We start from the raw sequence: 19,798 nt of genomic DNA, 5'->3' as shown, positions 1-19,798 counted from the left end.
AGATCGTTATTAAGTTTATAATAAACCGTGAATATCTTCAATATCCTTACGCCGATTTGGTTGGCATTTGCTACAGTTATTTGAAATGATAAGGCGCTTATTTATTCCGAACTAGTTTGAAATTATTACGTCCAGTGGTGTCTCAGTGGACACCGCAAGCACCACAAGCACAACAAACCTATCGATGTGTGTCACACTGTAGGTACTGAGAACTGGTATACATAAATTAACGTCATTATTGAACAGCAAGACTCTCTTATTATAATTTCGAAATATTTTCAAATATTTCCCATGTACTGGAAATAAAGTGGGCTTATTTTATATTTATAGCAGTTCTGCCAAAGGCACGAGGTCTTTAACTAATGTTCGTACTTTAGCATCAAGTAATAATTTAGACTCATTACCATAATTCTCTGCATATTCCTCCCTATAAAACGAAACGGCAGTGTTACTAACTGAAATTAAAATATGTTTTATATTATGTACGAGAACGTTTTCTGTTCATGAAATTGAAGTGAAAACGGTTATAATTCTTCAGCAACGTGTCCGGACTATAAAACTCAGGATCATAAATTTGTTCATCCATTCGAATGGCAAGACATAAAACAGATTACTATTACGACTGAGACATATTAAAGGTGTTGGGCCATTTATCAAACTTACAAAAAAGGCCAATTGTACTACGTTACCATCTAAAGAGGAAAATTTCACTCATCAGCAATTCTCAGTCGATGAATATAAGGCTGATCCATTGACCACCTTCAAGTGATCGCATTGTATAGGAAAAAATAAAATATCCTGACTATTGCTCAGGATTTCCTTAAATAGAATGCACGTTGAAACTACGGTAGGCGAGAATTTACGTTTCGTGGTGATTTTTTACTAATTCGGACTTCCATTGTCAAATACGATTCGAAATATATGAAAGAACGAATGAAATTGAAAATGAAAATGACCTCAGAGTGAAAAAAATAAAGATTTCAAACACATTGACTTATTTCTACGCTAGTTTGGCTAAATGCGTCGTTGGACAATATATATGCAGCTTCTTTGAACTTCCTTTCAAACCAGTATTTCTCCTTGTGGATAATCTCAGCTTGCGACCACTTGAAATTATGTTGATGAGTCTAAACATGCTCTGCTATTCCCGATTTTCTGATTTCTCGTCGCTGTATGTTTTCTTGTGTTGGACGATGCAGACTATAGGATTTGCTGTACTCACAGGGTATCTAATAGATGCAATTCTTGAAATCGCAGTCCGCGTTTGGTGGCCTGGTTTTCGTTAGGCTGCTACGGATTGTGTTTTCGGATCAGAAGTAGGTTCTGCCGTTGTACTTGGACCCCAATTCTTCTTATCATTTACGACGATCCTCAGACGTAGGGAAAGGTAAGCACCGGTTGTGATGGCTTCCCTTCCTTACGAGGCTCTTGCTACCTTCTAGCATCACCTTTCAGTTTCACCATCACTTTGGAGTCACGATTCCATTGAAGATCTTTCTGATGATGCCTAGTTTCTTCTCGAGATCTTCCTTCGTATTACAGAGCCCGAAAGCATGGTTCACTATACTCTTGATGATTCCTTTTTTGGTATATTGATGGTGGTTGGATTTGTGATTCAGATACTGTGGGTGGGTTTTCAGTATACAGACTTTCTCTACTTAGTGTCGGCCCTCTTCACCAACACTAAGGATAGCAATTCGTTGTGGACGTTGTGGAATGTTTCATACCTTCAGAAAGGTGTCTAGTTCTGCATGGTTCCATACTATGAAGGTGTCGTCAACGTATCTCAACCATACTCGAGGCTTCTTGTGGGCTTTTCAATGGCCAAAATTCCAAACCACTCCATATACAGTATGTCCAAGATAAGGATCCTAAGCATGGGAATCTCAGTACCTGTTGGAGATACAGCTTAGGTTAAATTAGGAGAAAGTTGTGTTCTTTAAAGCTTATTTACATGCCGTTTAGAAACTTGAAGAATTTTCATGGCCTGCTGAGATATTTGGGAAAAACGAGAATTTGACAATATCAATTTTATTTTTTTCTGACTTTATTTGAAAAGATTTCAAAAAACGAATAACACTTTTTCATTGGCACTTTCAAGGTACTACACGATGGTATTTTTAGTTTTTATATCCGACGTTTCGTTTTCAAAAAACCATCATCAACTTTATTTTTTTAAATAGCCCGAAAAAAAGTACACCCTGTATCTGATTCCATTTTTTATTACAAATTCAACGATGTAACACATGCCATTGTTTTCTTTTTAGTTTAAGGGAAAATTGCATTTTTTCTATTTTTAAAATGTATTTTCAAGTAGGTTAATAATGATTTTTTTAAAGTAATGAAAACAACAAAGAAATTAACGCATTTTTTATTTGATTCAAAGGAGGTGTTCAAACAGGTTTCCGTTATTTTCCAAACATAAGTATGATCTTCTAACTGTAGAACTTAAAACATCACGTAACATTTCTGGTGTAATACTGTTAAATGCGACAGTTACACATTCTCGTAACTGCTGTTCAGTTTCAAAAGAATGTTGGTAAACCCGGTTTTTAACAAAACCCCATATGAAGAAGTCCAGAGGAGTTAAGTCAGGGGATCGCGCTGGCCAAGACACTTCACTAAAGGTTCCAATCCACCTTCCAGGAAATCGCTGCGAAAGATACTCTCGAACTTGTCTAGAATTATGTGCAGGAGCACCGTCTTGTTGAAACCAATAGTTATTGACCTGTGCCAGAGGTAAATTATCTAAACAGTCTTCTACATAGTTTTGCAATAAATGATGGTATCGTTCGGCGGTCAAAGAATTATAGTAAAAAACGGACCTAGTATTTTAGTTCCTAAAATTGCACACCACATATTAAACCCAAAACGTTCTTGATGTCTTGATATTTTCTTAACACGCGGATTTTGCTGAGCCCAGTAATGCGTATTGCGGCGGTTGAAGATACCATTATTAGTGACCATACTTTCGTCGGACCATATTATTTTTGAAGGGAAATTATAATCTTCTTCACACGCGCGTGTATACCATTCGCAAAAATTACGGCGCCGTTCGAAATCCCCTGGTTTAAGTCCTTGGCAAATCCTAAATTTATAGGGGTGATATCTATTTTTACGCAAAATAAATTGAGCTGTGGATTTGGCTACTCCTACATTATTTTCGATTTGCCTAGTTAATATTTCAGGGTTCTCAACAACTGCTTGTAAAACATTATTTTGGGCTTTTTCTGAAGATTCCTTTTTTCGAGATAAAACAGGCTTTTTAAATGAACCGTATTCTTTTAAATTTCGAGCCAGCTCTAAGAAAATGGACTTACATGGCTGCTTTCTTTCTGGATATGTATTAAGATACATTGCTGCTGTATTTACAGTATTTTTGTGGCACAAAATATAGCACGTTAGCATGTCAAATTTTTCTTCATGGCTATAATGCTCACCCGGCATATTCGACGATAATAACACAATATTATCTATTCAACAATAAACAATAATAACGACAACAGTAACAATAACTCTAAAAACAACAACTCGACAAACAGGCTAACAACAACGACAATTACTATTTTATCGTGTAATTAAATAATATTTGACAGGCTCGGTGACAGGTATTCACGTCAAAGCATTTGTTTGCAACGCCTACTTAAAGATTTTTTTTAAAATAGAAAAAATGTAATTTTCTTTTAAACTAAAAAGAAAACAATGGCATGTGATACATCGTTGAATTCGTAATAAAAAATGGAATCAGATACAGGGTGTACTTTTGTTTTGGGTCATATAAAAAAATAAAGTTGATGATGGTTTCTTGAAAACGAAACGTCGGATATAAAATCTAAAAATACCATCGTGTAGTACCTTAAAAGTGCCAATGAAAAAGTGTTATTCGTTTTTTGAAATCTTTTCAAATAAAGTCAGAAAAAAATAAAATTGATATTGTCAAATTCTCGTTTTTCCCAAATATCTCAGCAGGCCATGAAAATTCTTCAAGTTTCTAAACGGCATGTAAATAAGCTTTAAAGAACACAACTTTTTCCTAATTTAACCTAAGCTGTATCTCCAACAGGTACTGAGATTCCCATGCTTAGGATCCTTATCTTGGACACACTGTATATTTTGGCTATAACTGGTGGAAGTTGCGATCCAATTGATTGTCCTTCATCTTGCGTAATAAGTTCATTCTTAAGTTGGAAATAGCAGTTCCGTACACAGCAACCTAGTAATTCAATGATTAGTTCTATAGGTAACTCCGTTCTATCTTTCAGGTCCTCGTCTTCGGATTGCTTCCTTTGTATGATTTGAGTCGCTTCTTTGATAGGGACATTCCACGCCAAAGCTGATCAATTGCTTTATGACTTTGATTGCGACTAGTAATTCGACAAAATGCATTGAACTCTTCATAAAAGATGAAGTTTTGTATAATTGGAAGTAAAAATCTGGAGCAGTTTTGAGTAGCTGAACTCCTGGAACTAATGATCGGTCAAAGCGGACCACCCTTCTTGTTGGTGGGGTGTATAGTGAAATCTTTTCCGATGTAGTTCGTGAAATGACAATTTTTAAACATCCTTTTTAGAAAGGTTCACGTTTCCTATTTCACTCATCAACAGAATTATACAAAAAATCCAGTTTCATTGAATTGATTGGAGTTATATTTTTCGTATTATTCCAATACTCGTAATTGAAATTATTGAAATATTTCAGTCCAATTTAATCATCTTTGTTGAATGCTAGCAAAAACCATGAAGAATAATGACATTCCGTCACTGTCATCCTAACATGAGTAGTTCAGAATGAGTAACAACACCGATAGTGAAAGAAATAATTAGGAAAGGCATTTTACTTTTCCACTCAATTACACTTCCGAATCTCGGTATCGTTAAAGCTTTCAAAACCTGTGTTGCTCCAATTCCCTTCCTCTTGGATGAAAATCACGGTTGCAGAGATTATCTTTTCCAGGAATAGAAATTATTGTTCGAGTTCTCTTTTCAATCCAGTGCTTCCAGTAATGAGTTCATTCAAAATATATTATGGTTTTATCTGTCTGGTTGAACGAGATTCGTTTTTCTCTCTCTCGTTCCTAGCATCGATTGGAGAGGATTATGAATGCATTGTTGAGAGCCTGTCAATCATAATTGTCAGGAGGAGTATGCGAGTGGCGTGAAACACCTACATAATATTGAGGTTATGGAGTCCTATTTCTTTCCCAACTCCTGGGCGAATCGATATATCGAATTAGGAAACGGAAGAAACAAATTCCACTACTCCTTCATCTGAAAATAGTGTTTGCTGCATCGCTTATAACCGAAGAAGGCTAATAAATTTTGTAATTAATTGAAGAAAAGGGTTTAGATCAGATTGCTTTTTACAGGGCTAGAGATCTTTAAACCGTAAGAGCTTCTGAATGTAAATCAAAATAAAGGTTTAAACTCCCAAAAAGTGTAGCCAAAAGTATAAAAGAATGAAATGGATCCGAGAAGAAGGAAGGCTACAACTGAGTTCATATTCAAGTATTAAAATGTCAGTAATAGAAACGTATGTGTTAGCGTTGAAAATACGAGGAAGAGAAGAAAGAATTTTTATTTCCCAGTTGCGATATTCTATTTCCTCACTTTTGAGATTAATTCATTCACAGGCAAGTGAATGACGACTGAAAGACATCCACTAATTATTCATTGCGGGTCCGTATCATATGGATTCATCATATTTCAAAAATTTTGTCCGTAGTTCCAACTCTCAATAAATACCTATTCTACTGTTTCGTGGTATCCAGTGTGTGAAATCCAAATGGAAAAAATTCATTATTTCGGTTACTGTACATATTAAAAAAAAAACAGAAATACTTTAAATGTATATTATAATTTGACATTCTTCAACGTAAAAATGCAACCCCTATCTTCAACCCCCTTTGAATGACAGGTACGACCCCTAATTTTTGTGTGATATATCGTTTGAAAGGTCTTTTCATTATCTATTCAAAAATGAAATAGAGTAGAGTGATACTATGAGGATCTTCACTACGAGTCATATTTTCATTTGCCTCATACAGGGTCTTCAAAAAATGCAGATACTTTGATGTCATGAAAAAATGAGTGGAACTCAATGAAACACTCTGTATATTTCAACATTTTTGAGCCCTACATCCAATTTTAGATTAACGTTGTTCAGATAATACTATTTTTATTTTGAACCGGTGTCGAGATGAACTGTTTCAAACGAAAATTGACGTGGTTTTCTTGCTCGTTTTTTTGAATTCATAACTTATTTTGGATATTCAACATTTTTTTCATACTGTTCATCAGCCCAAGGGGAATATTTAAACAATAGAAATTTCCTAAAAGATATTTTATATACCGACGAAGCCACTTTCACTACAAATGGAGTAGTGTCATCACAGAATTGTCGCTATTGGGCATCGGATAATCCTAACTGGGTAATAAACTGTAAAAGCCAGTATTCCCAAAAAAAATAAGTCTGGTGTGGAATATTGAACGAACGAATTATTGGTCCTTTCTTTTTTAAGGAAAACATTAACGCGCAGAGGTTTCTAGAATTTTTAAACACAGAGTTTTGGAATGCTATTCACGAGCTGCCAATCAATGAATAATAAAATTCAATTGTCCAGTTAGATGGGTGTTCAGTTCATTATGCCAGAGCTGTGAGGCAATGGCCTAACGAACATTTTCCAAACCGATGGATAGGCCGTGGTAGTCCGTTTATAGAGTGGCCACCCAGATCTCCAGACCTCACAGTTTTGGACTTTTTTCTCTGGGGACTTCCCACACAAAAGGTTTACAAAAATCGCTCAGGAGATAGAAATGAACTTTGTGCAAGAATTCGACAGGTATGTGCAGATATTAGCCCTCAAGAACTGAGGAACGTAATCAGAAACATTCGTAAGCGCTACGACACATGTATCGAAATACGTGATGGATTAGTAGAGGCTACTAAAATATGAGTTAGAATTAATTGTTGCACTGAATCGAAACATTTCAATAATTAGTTATTAGTTACGTTTATTAAAATTGTTTGCTTCATTGTTAGTTGAATTGGGTGAATGTAATTCCGTTATTTTCATTAAAAATATTCACGCTATTTGCTTTTTTTTTTTTCATCTGGCGGCACTTTATTGTTGAAATCATAAAAAAATGATATATTGTGACTTTGTGACTGTTAGCTGTGTGAGTTTTCGAATTTTTGAGTTGTGATAACTTTGTTAATAATGAATATTTTTTCATGAAATTGTGGTCACACCTATTTAGAGGTAATTTGAATCCAGTGGCGTAGTGATTTCTTCAATAAAAAAATCGCCAATAAAAAATCCCGATTTTCGACTAAGAAAAAGTATCGTAGTATGCCCTGAAACTTTAATAAACATTCCAAATTCTGTCTCAAGGTAGACTTTTCAGTACTTGACATTTAAAAAAAATTATCAAAATCGATCAACAACTTCAAATTTCTGGGGGGTGTTTCCATTAAAAATGGGTCACACTGTAGTTTAAAAAACTAAAAAACACGCTTTCAAAGGACATCGATCTAAATAGTTAAATTTAATTAAGCTTAAAACAATAACGAACAAAAAATATTAATATTATTGTGAAAAAAGCGTTGGCGCTTTGTGGCATATTTTTTGTATATCAAGCGCCCGTCGTTTTTTTCAAATAATGCTAGTATTTTTCGTTCGTTATTGTTCTAAGCTTATTTGAAAAAAATGTTTTCAACTTTTTAATTCGATATTTTTCATAAGCGTGTTTTTTAGTTTTTTAAATTATATTTATTATATTTCTGATTTACAAGAAGAATTGGGTATGGGTAACACCACATCACAGGTATTACTTGGAAATATGTACCAGACTTCCTCGATAAATTGTGAGTTTTTCATTTTCGTAAATAGGTACTCTGTATTCGGAAAAATATAATGAAATGCATTTTACTGACGTGGAATTGTTCAAATATACGAACTTCCCACCACAAGTACAACAAAATCAATACACCAACGTTTCATTTCTTCTGTCGTGGATAAGTTATTATCAAAGTAGTCAATTCATTTACCTTTCTTATATTTATTCCTGATTTTGCTGCAGTTCTCAAATCTATCCTTCACAGAATAATTACATTTTTCATAAGAGCGACGGATTCTCAATCATGACACGATGTACCGTGACAACATACTTGATAAACTGGTAGGTACTCGATATCACTGAATAACTCTTATCTCACGTTATCTAGGCATTTATGGGCGATGACAAAAGTTGGCAGGCCAACTTTTCCTAAACATATTTCTACTGCGGCGGCTGGAAAATGTGCCCAATTGTTTTTTAATAACCCACAATTTCAGACGGTTGATATGGGATATAATATTCAATGAAAACGTGATTGTAAAAGCACTGATTATACAGGGCGTTTCAAATTCGATCCTCACCATTGGGATCCCGAAAACTATGAGAGATACGGAGATGCTTGAATTGGGGCAAAGTTTTGCATTCACCTGACTAACAATATGCACTTCCACATTTTGCCATTTTTTCTCTGCTACTTAATGGTGTTTTCAGATTTGATATCCGACGTTTCGTCCTTCGACCACCATCAACAACTTTATTTTTTCTTATGGGCGCTGCTTTGGATTCTTTCTGTTTTGAATAGAACCAGATTTTACCTTTTCAATGATGTATCATAAATTATCATTCTTTTTCGAAAAGTTGGAGATATTGAAAAAAATCAATTTTTATTAGAGGCTTTGTTTGTTTCTAAATTTGACTTTCAATTTGTTACACTCAATGACATTTTGTTATTGCACAAGTCATTTTTGGCAAAAAATGGCTTTCACAAATGAAGAAAAAAGAGATTTGATACAAATCTATTACAAATACGATAGAAACAGTATTAGGATATCGGAAAAGAATTTAAAGTTGTATCCCGAAAGACGAAAACCACATCAAACTATGTTCAAGTTATTGAATCAAAATTTTACCTAGTTTGGTTCATTTGAAAAGCCGGGAAAAATACAGGGTGATTCAAAAGTACTTTGACAAACTTCAGAAGGTGATTCCTCACAATGTTCTAATATGAATTGTCCAAATAAATAAATGTTCGGAAACGCTTCGTTTCCAAGATACAGGATGTTGAAGTTTTATTTTTATTTTCGTTTTTTTCAAATAATAGGTAATAGGAGGTTTTTGAGGTGTCGAATTCGAACCTGATGTTCTTATTGCTCTTACTCGTAGAGGGCGCCACCTACACGTCTTTTTCTATTTTAAAGATTCATAACTTTTTTGGGCGTACTTCTAGCACATTTTTCAGTAAAAAAATCGATTCCTTTATCATATCTACGTGAATAAGCTACCTTTGTTACTAGTCGCTGTAAGCAACCGTTTTCTAAATATTTGGACTTGAAAACTTCAAGTCGATTATTTGATAATCGATGCATGTTGAAGTTATTACGAATATTTTGCATTTTTCACAAGAATGCTTTGGAAATAAATTTGACGTTTGTGAGTAGTTTTGGTAATTACATATTTTGTGACATATTTTGTTGAAGTTTCCGTAAGTAGAAGTAGAAAACACTTATTTTGAAAAAATGGATTATTTGAACAATAATGCTCATTTAGCCAATATGCATTTCGTTTATGGCCTTGCGGATGGCAATGCGCGCGAAGCAAGACGTATTTACCAGGAGCGATCTACCTCTACCTAACTATGATGGTGCTCCACCACACACTACCCGAGAGTATAATTACCTGACTGAAAAGTTTTGTGGTAAATGGGCTGGTGAAGTGGCCAGCAAGGTCTCCAGACTTAAGTGTTATGGACACATTCTTATGGGGTACACTGAAAAATAGAGATTATGGTCAGAGGGGATATCAAATTATTTTGGACCTTCAACACAGCATTGTTAGAGAGTTCGGAAGATTGAGGAGGAGGGAAATTAATCGTGCAGTTAATAATATTCGAAGAAGGACAGTTATGTTTCAATAAACAAGGCCAGCATGGTGATTTACTTTTGTCTTTAAATTTTAGTTAATTATTGTTATTTGTTCAAAGTTCTTTTTTTATTGAAAAGAACACAATTGTTGTGTTGATGATTCTGTCTCCGTATTTTTTCATTGGTTTTTCGGTGAGATTTTGATCCAATAACTTGAATATAGTTCGATGTGGCTTTGGTCTTTCGGGATACAAGTTCAAATACTGTATCTATCGTTATTGTAATACATTTGTTGTAATACCTAGCAATGTCAGTATTTTAAAACATAGAATCATTTGCAAGAAATCCACAAATTTCACCGGCGACGTTCAAAAAAAATTATCGCTTTAAGAAAAAAATAAACAAAAAAAAACATTTCAGTCATGAAGGAAATAACAGTTTGAAATTTATTTATTATTTGAACTATCGAGAAGGAGAAAATGTTTATGTTTATGTTTATATTTATGTTTATATATTATTATTTCAAATACGGGACCGCTGGACGGAAATCTTGGATAAGATAAACAGCCTAGGTCATAAAGACTTGTAGATTGGCGACAGTAATCTAAACAAAAGGCTTTCGAAGTTTGGCTGAGTGAACAATTTCGTGGGAAGTCGGAATTCTGAGACTTGAAACCGAGCTTAGCGTCCATTAAAAAAAAAGGCGGGGTTATGGGTTAATTAATCATGATCTCGACTAATTGAAGTTGACCCCGAGACGATATTTTGGAACAGGGAAAAGGATCTTGAAAAAGTGGCCGGCGAGAGGAAGTGGAAAAAGAAAAGTCGTGGACGGAGGTCTTTAAGCGTAGGGGAGCGAGTTAAAAGATTTTGAAAAAAAAAGTCGCGACGCCGCGTATCGAGGGGATAGAGCGGAAACAACGCGCGGTCGAGCGTCTTATTTGAGCGATAATAAGTAATGTTTTAAATATTGGAGAAATAGCGCGATTTATATGGGTTTATTAAGGAAATAAAGAAGTGTTATCTTGAGCGTATGAGCGTATATCTGGCCGATTTATAGTGAAATTTCGGAATAATAATATTGTCTACCGTAGCCGGTAAAGCGAGTGAATTCTCTCCGTGAAGTGAGGTTTTTCCACGACATTGAATAACGGATTACTACGTCCACTCGAGATCGAAACCTTTGGATCAGCCGAGGAAAAATTTGGAAAATAGTCGTTGGTGAGATTTATGTACTTGTCTGAATAACATTTGTATGAATTTTGGGAAGGAGTTAGCCAAAAAGTAGTATACAGAGTGGCGCAAATGTTTTTCGTGTGTTTTGATTTTTTTTAAAGTTTCAAGCCAGTATTAAAATGTCATAGGCTGGTCAAGCTGAGTATTACAATCACTTTCCGTATACGATAGCATAGTCGGCGAAAGCACGCAAAAATAGATGTTGACGTTAGGAAGTAAAAACTAGTAGTACCTGCAGTACACTGTTTAGTTTTTTTTAATTGTTTAGTGTCTTGCATACCAGAAATTTAGTTTGTTTTCCTTCGTTTTGTTTATCATCCACCGATTCTTATTATTACATTTTTTGTTGTTTTGTTGTTCCTCATTTTTTAAATTTTTTTATTATTCAATATAATATTTTATTTACAAAGTCGAGTTTTTTCAAAACTCCAACTTCGTAACCTCCTTGAAAAGAAAAAAAAAAGCCTTTTCTTCGTGCAAAAGGCCGAATTCATGTTTTCTTTCGGACATAGCCTACTAATCCAAAAAATTTGATGTGAAGTTAGTACTTCACAGAGTCCAAAAAAAAATCAAATTTTACATTGTATCATATATCCTTCTTCATTCGTGAAAGCCATTGTTCGCCAAACATTCAATAACTTGTACAATAACAAAATGTCGTTGAGTGTAACAAATTGAGTTTAAATTCAGAAACATCAAAGTCAAAGCCTACTATGATAACAAATAATTTTTTTCAATATCTCCAACTTTCCGAAAAATGATGATAACTCATGATACATCATTGAAAAGGTAAAATCTGGTTCTATTCAAAACACAAAGAATCCAATGTAGCGCCTATAAGAAAAAATAAAGTTGATGATGGTGGCCGGAAGACGAAATGTCGGATATCGAATCTGAAAACACCATTATGTACCAGGGAAAAAGTGGCAAGTTTTTTGAGTACTACGTTTGTTTTTCAGGTCTCCAGGATTCAATATCGAAAAACCTGATCGTATCAGACAAAACAGTGCTCTCTACTCGAGTTTTGGTAATCAACGCTTCAACAGGATCTTTGGTGAACTGTGCATGGTGGCAGAAACAAGGTTTAGACATTGGTGAACCAAGAAAAATCACTGATATTGGAATGGAGGTGGGAAGTCGTCCTAACAGCAATTATCCCTGGTGAGAAATGAATTATGACTGTTTAGTTATACTCTTTTGTTGTTGAAAAAATGCAAAATGATAGTTAGAAGGATTTCGAAAGGGTGGTATTAGCCTAACAGGCTCGTCCTTCAAGGATATTCAAATTCATCAATGCTTTCGTGGTTCATCCTAGCATCACTGATGATACCTATGTTGGGTCGAAACAGCGCTGGTTGGGAATGCCTTGTTTCTAGTATACGGTTTCAACTGGTTCCAAGAAAACTGACATGAACATTAAACATGATATTCTTGAAACTATATTTAAATCAAACTTGTGAATGAATCGATGAATTTTTCATTCAGAATTGAATTATTTGTTCATATCTGCCACATTATTAGATTCCATGTTACGTTTCAAATGAGGAACATTGTAAACAAACTGTGCTGAAACTGTAGAGAAAACTGATTTTAACAAGTCGTTAGCATTGAAAATCAGGTCACTTGGAATTTATGGCTTGGAAAATTAATCTGTTTACATTTTCTCATTCACCAACTTTCATAAAATGACTGATGCATAAGAAGGAAATTATTGTTTATAGTCATGAAATAGTGTTGTGGTGATATTTAAAAAATATTTTTGAATAGTAATACCACCAGACTTCAAAATTTCATCAATGAATTTTCATTTTTCAACGAAAACTTTACTATTCTGCATAACTATTAGTGATTTCATCCATTGCTGGTTGCTCAATTCGTATTGCTCAAAAATAAAGAAGTTTTCAGTTCAAACAAAATATTAATTGTCAAATCAAATGAATTTTATTGCATGAATAACAAGAAATTTCAGCAGAAACATTTGTCAGAGAGTATAATGTTTTAATATACTACTTGGCGCGGTTAGATACGTCGCGTATTCTTTTTGATTTTATTGAAATTCAGAATAAAGTTGATATTTCAATAAAAAATATATATCATACGAAAAATTTTCAATTATGATCTTGGGATTCCTGTATATCATATATAAATTGTTGGAATAGTTTGAATTGGAGAATTATCGTCCCATTTTCATGAGGTTATGTGAGTCAATAGAGTGTGGGAACGTAAATGACTAAACTCGTATTTTTCAACAATGAGATTTCATTTTTGGGGTACAAAATGTGGAAAATCTCAGGGAAAGGAAGAAATGAATTGAGTTAAAAATAATTTCAAATCAAACTCTTGTACAACTCAATATTCATATACAGTGTCACCATTAAAGTGCGCACCATTTGGGAAACTTTTTTTCGAAAAGTTTCAATGAAGTTTAACTTTGGCACTTGTTTGTGCTTTAAATTTAACTCAAAATGATGCGGCCAACTGCGACCCACTGACGTTCAGTGTTTGTCAAATTCAACTTATTTTTTGAAAAAAAAATGAAATAGTGCATTTCTAGATTGAATTTAACAAAACGTTACTTGAAAAAGTTGTGTCTGCGGCAATTTTATATCCATATGCCGAATTTTATGCAACTAGGATCAATTTAACGTTTTGCTTATTTTTGACAGATATCCCCTTTGTTTTAAAAAACAAGTTAAACAGTTGATTGTCATCAAATCATGTATACATAACAAACTCATCATGGAGTTTAACTTTTCTGATACATTTTTAGAGAGAAATTAAAAATGTGCTATAAAAATTTTAACATGACTGGTGCAAAGTTTCAATCACTTGGCTATTTTCTTAAGCAAACCTTTGATTTCGAAAAAGCAGAGGCAACTAAAAAAAATGCAAATCATTTCCATAGAACTATTATTATTATTATAAATTTTAAACAACAATAATATTATAGAATATACAAATGGGTACAAAAAATTACTTATTGATCTAAATGAGGTTGTCAAACACTTATAGCCTACATTTCAGTATGTCGTCCTCCACGTTCAATACAAATTATGGCCCTTCTACTGACATCTGTAACTGCATTTTTAATAAATCGGGGATTTATATTTGCACAGCACTCGCGAATGGTATTTTCCAGATGTTGTATGTCCGTAAATGGTCTAGTTCGGTACACTTTTTGTTTCAGGTTACCCCACAATAAAAAGTCTAAAGGCGTCAAGTCGGGTGATCTAGGTGGCCAATAATGTTCCCAGTTACGTCCAATAACTTTGCCTCTGAACATTTGTTGGGGGGGACTGTTTTACAGCAACAGTGTGATGTATTGGTGCGCCATCAAGCTGATACCATAGGTCGTATTTGATATTTAAAGGTATATTATCTAAAGCTTCACTAACCTCATTATTTAAAAGGTTGAGATAATCGACGGATGATAAATTTTCCCTAAAGAAAAATGACCCAATTATTTGGTCGTTAAATATCCCACACGATACATTAGTTTTAAAGGAATACTGATCACCACATTCAACTGTGAAATTGGGATTTTCTTGAGCCCGCCATCGGCAATTTTGAGAACTTACCGTTCTATTTGAAGAGAACGTTGCCTCATCTATCCATAAAATTCTATACGAAAACTTACCATTATCTTCTCTCTCTCCTTGAAACCAGAATGAAAACTCCAAACGGACATCAAAATCTCGTTCTTTTAATGTGTTAATAAATTTTCTAACACTTTCTCTCTTGTAATCGGTATTTTTTATAAAATTGGTTATGCTCGTTTGCCCGTGTTCAATAACTTTTAAACAAATGTTAAGTTGGGCCTCCTCATCATATTTACTTGGAGTGTGCTTTTTCTTAAATTGATTTGCTACGGATCCTGTTTCTCTGAATTTCGACATTATCCTCGACACAGTAGTATGTTGAAGATTTTTTGCCTGGATGCCGTTCATTAAAAATGTTAGCTACTTGCCGGTATGGTGTATTCTCACCACATATTAAAACTATTTCTATTCTTTCCTGAAGAGACAACATTATTGCAACAATAACTGTTAAAAATTTGACAAGTAAATCAACAACTTGACACTACCATAGCATGCATTTTGATTGTCAAGACCTACTTAAAATTTTTATTCAACGTGATTAAGCATCCTTACCGCCCTAGTTAGTGTTTATAAATAATCTGTGAATACTGAATATTGAAATTTTAATGTAATTTCAACTCTAGTAATTTCATTAATACTCATTGCAGTTTTCGAGTTGTTGTCTGCTTTTTCAAAATTGTAGGTACTGACGTTTATTCAAGAAAATAGCCAAGTGATTGAAACTTTGCACCAGTCATGTTGAAATTTTTATAGCACATTTTTAATTTCTCTCTAAAAATGTCCGTATACGTAAAAATGTATCAGAAAAGTTAAACTCCATGATGAGTTTGTTATGTATACATGATTTGATGACAATTAACCGTTTAACTTGTTTTTTAAAACAAAGGGGGTATCTGTCAAAAATAAGCAAAACGTTAACTTTATCCTAGTTGCATAAAATTTGGCATATGGATATAAAATTGCCGTAGACAAAACTTTTTCAAGTAACTTTTTGTTAAATTCGATCTAGAAATGCACTTTTTCAATTTTAAAAAAAAAAAGTTGAATTTGACAAACACTGAACGTCCGTGGGTCGCAGTTGGCCGCATCATTTCAAGTTAAATTTAAAGCACAAACAAGTGCCGAAGTTAAACTTCATTGAAACTTTTCGAAAAAAAAGTTTCCCATATGGTGCGCACTTTAATGGTGACACTGTAGAAGTATTTGTTCCGAAAGTATGATTTCTTCCGTGTATGATAATCTCTGAAACCACTTTGAGTATTGAAAAAATACAAATACTAGTCCTGTTCATCTAAAAGTGAAAGAGCTAACTCTGATTTTCAACATCATAACGATGGACTCCATAACTTGGACTCCATTTGACTTCTTCTATTTTGACTCGATTTTCATCAGCATCAATTTGTTCATTCTGCAGGTACGAAGACGCTGATTCGAGTCCAGGTGTGAGATCTCCAAAATTCGTAGAGAGCCCTCCTAATGTTGCCTACAAGGGTTGGTGGACCTATCCATACTATTCTTGTTCGAATAAAAGATGGTTGATTTCCTACAGTGTGCCAATTCCGCCGCCAGGACGAAGAGGGTATGTATTGAACATTGTCTATAAATAGCGTCAAGCAACGATGTCATATATAACGTAATGAAGAAACTAGTAATTTATTTTTGATATTCATCAGGTTTTCTTCTTAGAAGCAGTAGCTAGGCAGCGCAATGTAAAGAAAAATTGATCCTCATAACCCTTCCTCACAACATGAGTTACCAAGTACAAGTTCTGGGTCGAAAATGTATTATAAAAATGAAACAAGTGCATATAGATTATAACAAATAGCCACATTTTCTGCTGCAAAATTGTCCATATCCAATCCTTCTAGAGAAAACTCGATGACATCATTCAATTTGCCTCTACTTTCCGTTGGAGAGAATCTTTTTAAATGTATTACTAATATATAGGGAAACTTGTGGATTGATAGGGACTTATGATGCACTGTTTGGAACCTTTGCTGTAATAATGAATATTACTGGAGTTTTTTTTCCCCAACACCAAATCGTTATTTTTAACACCTAGACACGTGTTTCGATCACCAAGTGATCATCTTCGAAGACGAAGATTAAAACTAGAAACTACGCGAAGCTAACCCTATTTATGCTATATAGGTAATCTAAATTGTGAAATTTATTTTAATATAGCTGAACATTGTTTTTATATGAACATATATTGTGAAATAATAGATAAGACAAAATTGTGAAATTAATTTAGGTTGGTATACCTGTATGGGTGGTACGCCTGGATAGTTTACCTGTATGGGGTATCTATATAGCATAAATAGGGTTAGCTTCCCATAGTTTCTAGTTTTAATCTTCCTCTTTGAAGATGATCACTTGATGATCGAAACACGTGTCGAGGTGTTAAAAATAATGATTTGGTGCAATCCAAGCATTGCTACAGACTCAATTAGTCGGTTCTTCGTGGTATAGAGAGAGACAAATCCCAGAAAGGATCAAAGGTTACTGATAAATGTCGACAGTGTGTGCATTTTATCGTGGATTTCAATTGGCCAACGAAATTATCTACAATCTAAGAGTTATGCATCCTCAAATATGTCAGCCATGACTCTTGTGCATTTCCGCTGTCGCTCAATTTTTCGTCAATTTCCGTTAAGATTGGTTTCGGCTTCTCATCAATTATAATAACATCTTCATGTAAACCTTCTAAAAGACAACAAAAAAACTCCTGGGCTTCTTGATGGGCATTACCCGTGAATCGAGAAGCAAAACTTTGAATCTGATTTTTTAAGGAGACTGTATTTACTACTCTATCGAATGAATCTTGTGATCACAACTCCTTGATGACTTCTGCAAACGCCTTGATTAAAGCACCCTCCACACTAGACATACTAGTATGTTCCAAAACCTAAAAAACATTTTGAAAAGAAGATGTATAACACCATTCCTCCTGAAACAAAATGTATTAAAATCTATGGAAATTTTCAAATAGAAAATGAAAAAGTGGATACTCCGTCTCCACCAAAAATGCGTACGCACATCAATCATCATCAGTTATTCTGTACGATTTTTTTTAAATGTTCATTAGTGGTTTCAATTGGCAAATTCGAGTTTTTTTTTTAAACTTAGAAAAAGATTATTCCTATGTCAGTTAAAAAACTTGTACTCTAATCGAAGAGTCTAAGACCCACATCATCATCAGACTCTTCAGGTTCTTCTTCCTTCTTCTTTTTCTCCTTGGCAGACTCAGGAGCTGCAGCTGCTGCACCTCCTTCCGAGGGTGCACTTTCTACTCCAGACCCAATGTTGGTGATCAGTTCCCTGACGTGGATTTCTTCTAGCGCTTTCGCAAAAAGACCAAAGTCAACGTTAGCTGCTTTGAGGATGGTCTGGATTTTCTCATCAGTTACGGTAATATCATCATCAACCAGAATTAGGGCTGAGTAGATGCAAGCAAGGGTCTCCATCTGCCCTCTCTGAAGCGTCGAATGTCGGTCTACCGGTTCCGGTCTAGTATTTATGACCCTGGACGAGTGGAGGGGCAGATTGATAATGGGAGCGATGGTAAAATTGGTAGTGGAAACGAGGTTGTGGCTTGCGGTAGCAAGGTGTGCAATATTGTGAGATGTATGTGACAGTAATGATCTCCATGAATGAGGTAGCCTTTGTGAATCATCTAATTGGTTAGGGCGGTTTGGACGTTTTTCAATTTCAATAGCTTGGCGAATTATCCTGGCCTGGATAGTTTCTTCGGTGGCAATGGTTTCGGTGTTTTATATGGCCTGTTTCACGATTATGTTTGGGGAGGGAAGAGGCTGGATCTGATTGACAGACAGCAAGCTAATGTTCATTAGTTCTGTTGGAGACTATATTTGTTGGTCTGGCCGATGTAAGTTCTGGAGCAAGTAGAACGTGGTATTTCGTATATGCTCTTTGCCCCATTGATTATTGTGTCCTTTAGGTGTTCGTAGAAAAGTAAAAATTTGATTGTTGGCTGTAAATACAATTCTTCAATCGGACCACTTTGTCGGTAACCTCATAAATATAATGAAGAAACGTTACTGAATGAACTAACTGTTCATCAAGCTATTGGGATGTGGGGTACGGATTTTCTGAAGTTGGATGGATATGTCGGTTTGGCGAAGGGCAGTTTTGAGTTCGTCTAGTTCCTTAAATCTATCAGATTTAAGGAACTGGCTGTCAGATCCAGTTCAAATCACTTTCAACTATCCGATGTTTAACTTCAGAGGTTATGAAATAGTATACTCGCAAAAAACATTCTCCATGTCTGTTCATAACAGACTGCTATGATTGTTTCGTCAACAACACTAACGCCAATGTGCGTGATTTCTACTTTTTGAAAAGACAGGTGAAACTGGAATTTTAAGTGTCTAGTGATGCGCTTCGGCTTCATTAGGGTACCAATTCGGAATTGAAATTGAAAAGAATTAGATATTTTCAATGGTATAGGTCAAATTTTCATCATTATTGCAGTCATTTCAGATGTGTCCCAGGGCCAAACCCTTGATTGAGGTAGAATTCAAGTAGCCGAGGTCAAAACCTATTTGTCCTCCTCCTCGTGTACTAGGTTAGGTCATTGATCATGATTGTTATCGATGAAAAAATTTCAATAATGGACAGCCTCATATCTGCAAAAAATGTTGAAAAATTATCACAACTGATTTTTCCCCAGTTTTTTTCAAACATGGGCCAAAGTGGGGTTAGTGCTGGCTACTCTATCTCCTTTTAAACGAACAAATAAATATTTTCTCGTTATAATATCAGCCAGGAGAAGATTCAGGGTATTATCATGTTTAACGGTCAGTTCAAGTGACAAATCATATATCTGATTTAGCTAATGTTAGTAGGAAAACATTTCACAACAGAGGGTTTTTGTATAGTTTCTTTAGTGTTTCTATAGTGTTTTCCTTGTTGGGTAATTCTGGGACCCTCGTACATTATTCAATCGTAACACAGCCCATTACTCCATACGTCATCTTGAAAGAAGTTCGACTGTTACAAATATTATATTCTCCAAATTGATTTC

The 19,798-nt window shown here is 34.7% G+C and overlaps 4 protein-coding genes across 6 annotated transcripts in view; 2 read left to right on the top strand and 2 right to left on the bottom strand.

Annotated features, from left to right (window-relative positions):
* Positions 1-9,818, bottom strand: part of LOC111511871 (uncharacterized) — a 33,423-nt gene extending 23,605 nt beyond the window's left edge. Inside the window, exon 1 of one of the 2 annotated variants that reach the window (XM_074171470.1) lies at positions 9,732-9,818. The gene's annotated coding sequence lies outside the window, so the exon portion shown is untranslated. Of the gene's footprint in view, positions 1-8,046; positions 8,205-9,731 lie in introns of those variants that run through there. The other variant, XM_023167887.2, reaches the window with a different exon arrangement.
* Positions 1-19,798, top strand: part of LOC111510203 (myrosinase 1) — a 408,217-nt gene that overhangs the window by 271,246 nt on the left and 117,173 nt on the right. The gene's annotated exons all lie outside the window — the stretch shown is intronic.
* The window catches only part of LOC111516085 (probable G-protein coupled receptor CG31760), a 155,276-nt gene that overhangs the window by 85,919 nt on the left and 49,559 nt on the right, over positions 1-19,798 (top strand). For both annotated transcript variants that reach the window (XM_074171468.1, XM_074171469.1), the window contains 2 exons: positions 12,112-12,313; positions 16,166-16,330. In XM_074171468.1, coding sequence (XP_074027569.1) covers positions 12,112-12,313; positions 16,166-16,330 — 367 coding nt within the window. The remainder of the gene's footprint in view (positions 1-12,111; positions 12,314-16,165; positions 16,331-19,798) is intronic.
* LOC141480826 (large ribosomal subunit protein P1-like) lies at positions 16,946-18,708 on the bottom strand. Its single transcript, XM_074171473.1, has one exon. It carries the CDS (start codon positions 18,216-18,218, stop codon positions 17,919-17,921), a length of 300 nt encoding a protein of 99 aa, XP_074027574.1. The 5' UTR covers positions 18,219-18,708; the 3' UTR covers positions 16,946-17,918.

Source organism: Leptinotarsa decemlineata, unplaced genomic scaffold (genome assembly GCF_025532065.1).
Source record: "Leptinotarsa decemlineata unplaced genomic scaffold, Ldec_3_MD MMD2_tig00000010_RagTag_RagTag, whole genome shotgun sequence".
NCBI lineage: Eukaryota > Metazoa > Arthropoda > Insecta > Coleoptera > Chrysomelidae > Leptinotarsa > Leptinotarsa decemlineata.
This window is presented reverse-complemented; position numbering and strand designations above follow the sequence as displayed.

Coding starts and splice junctions, on each gene's coding strand:
- LOC141480826 (XM_074171473.1), bottom strand. CDS start 18,218: ATGGAGACCCTTGCTTGCATCTACTCAGCCCTAATTCTGGTTGATGAT.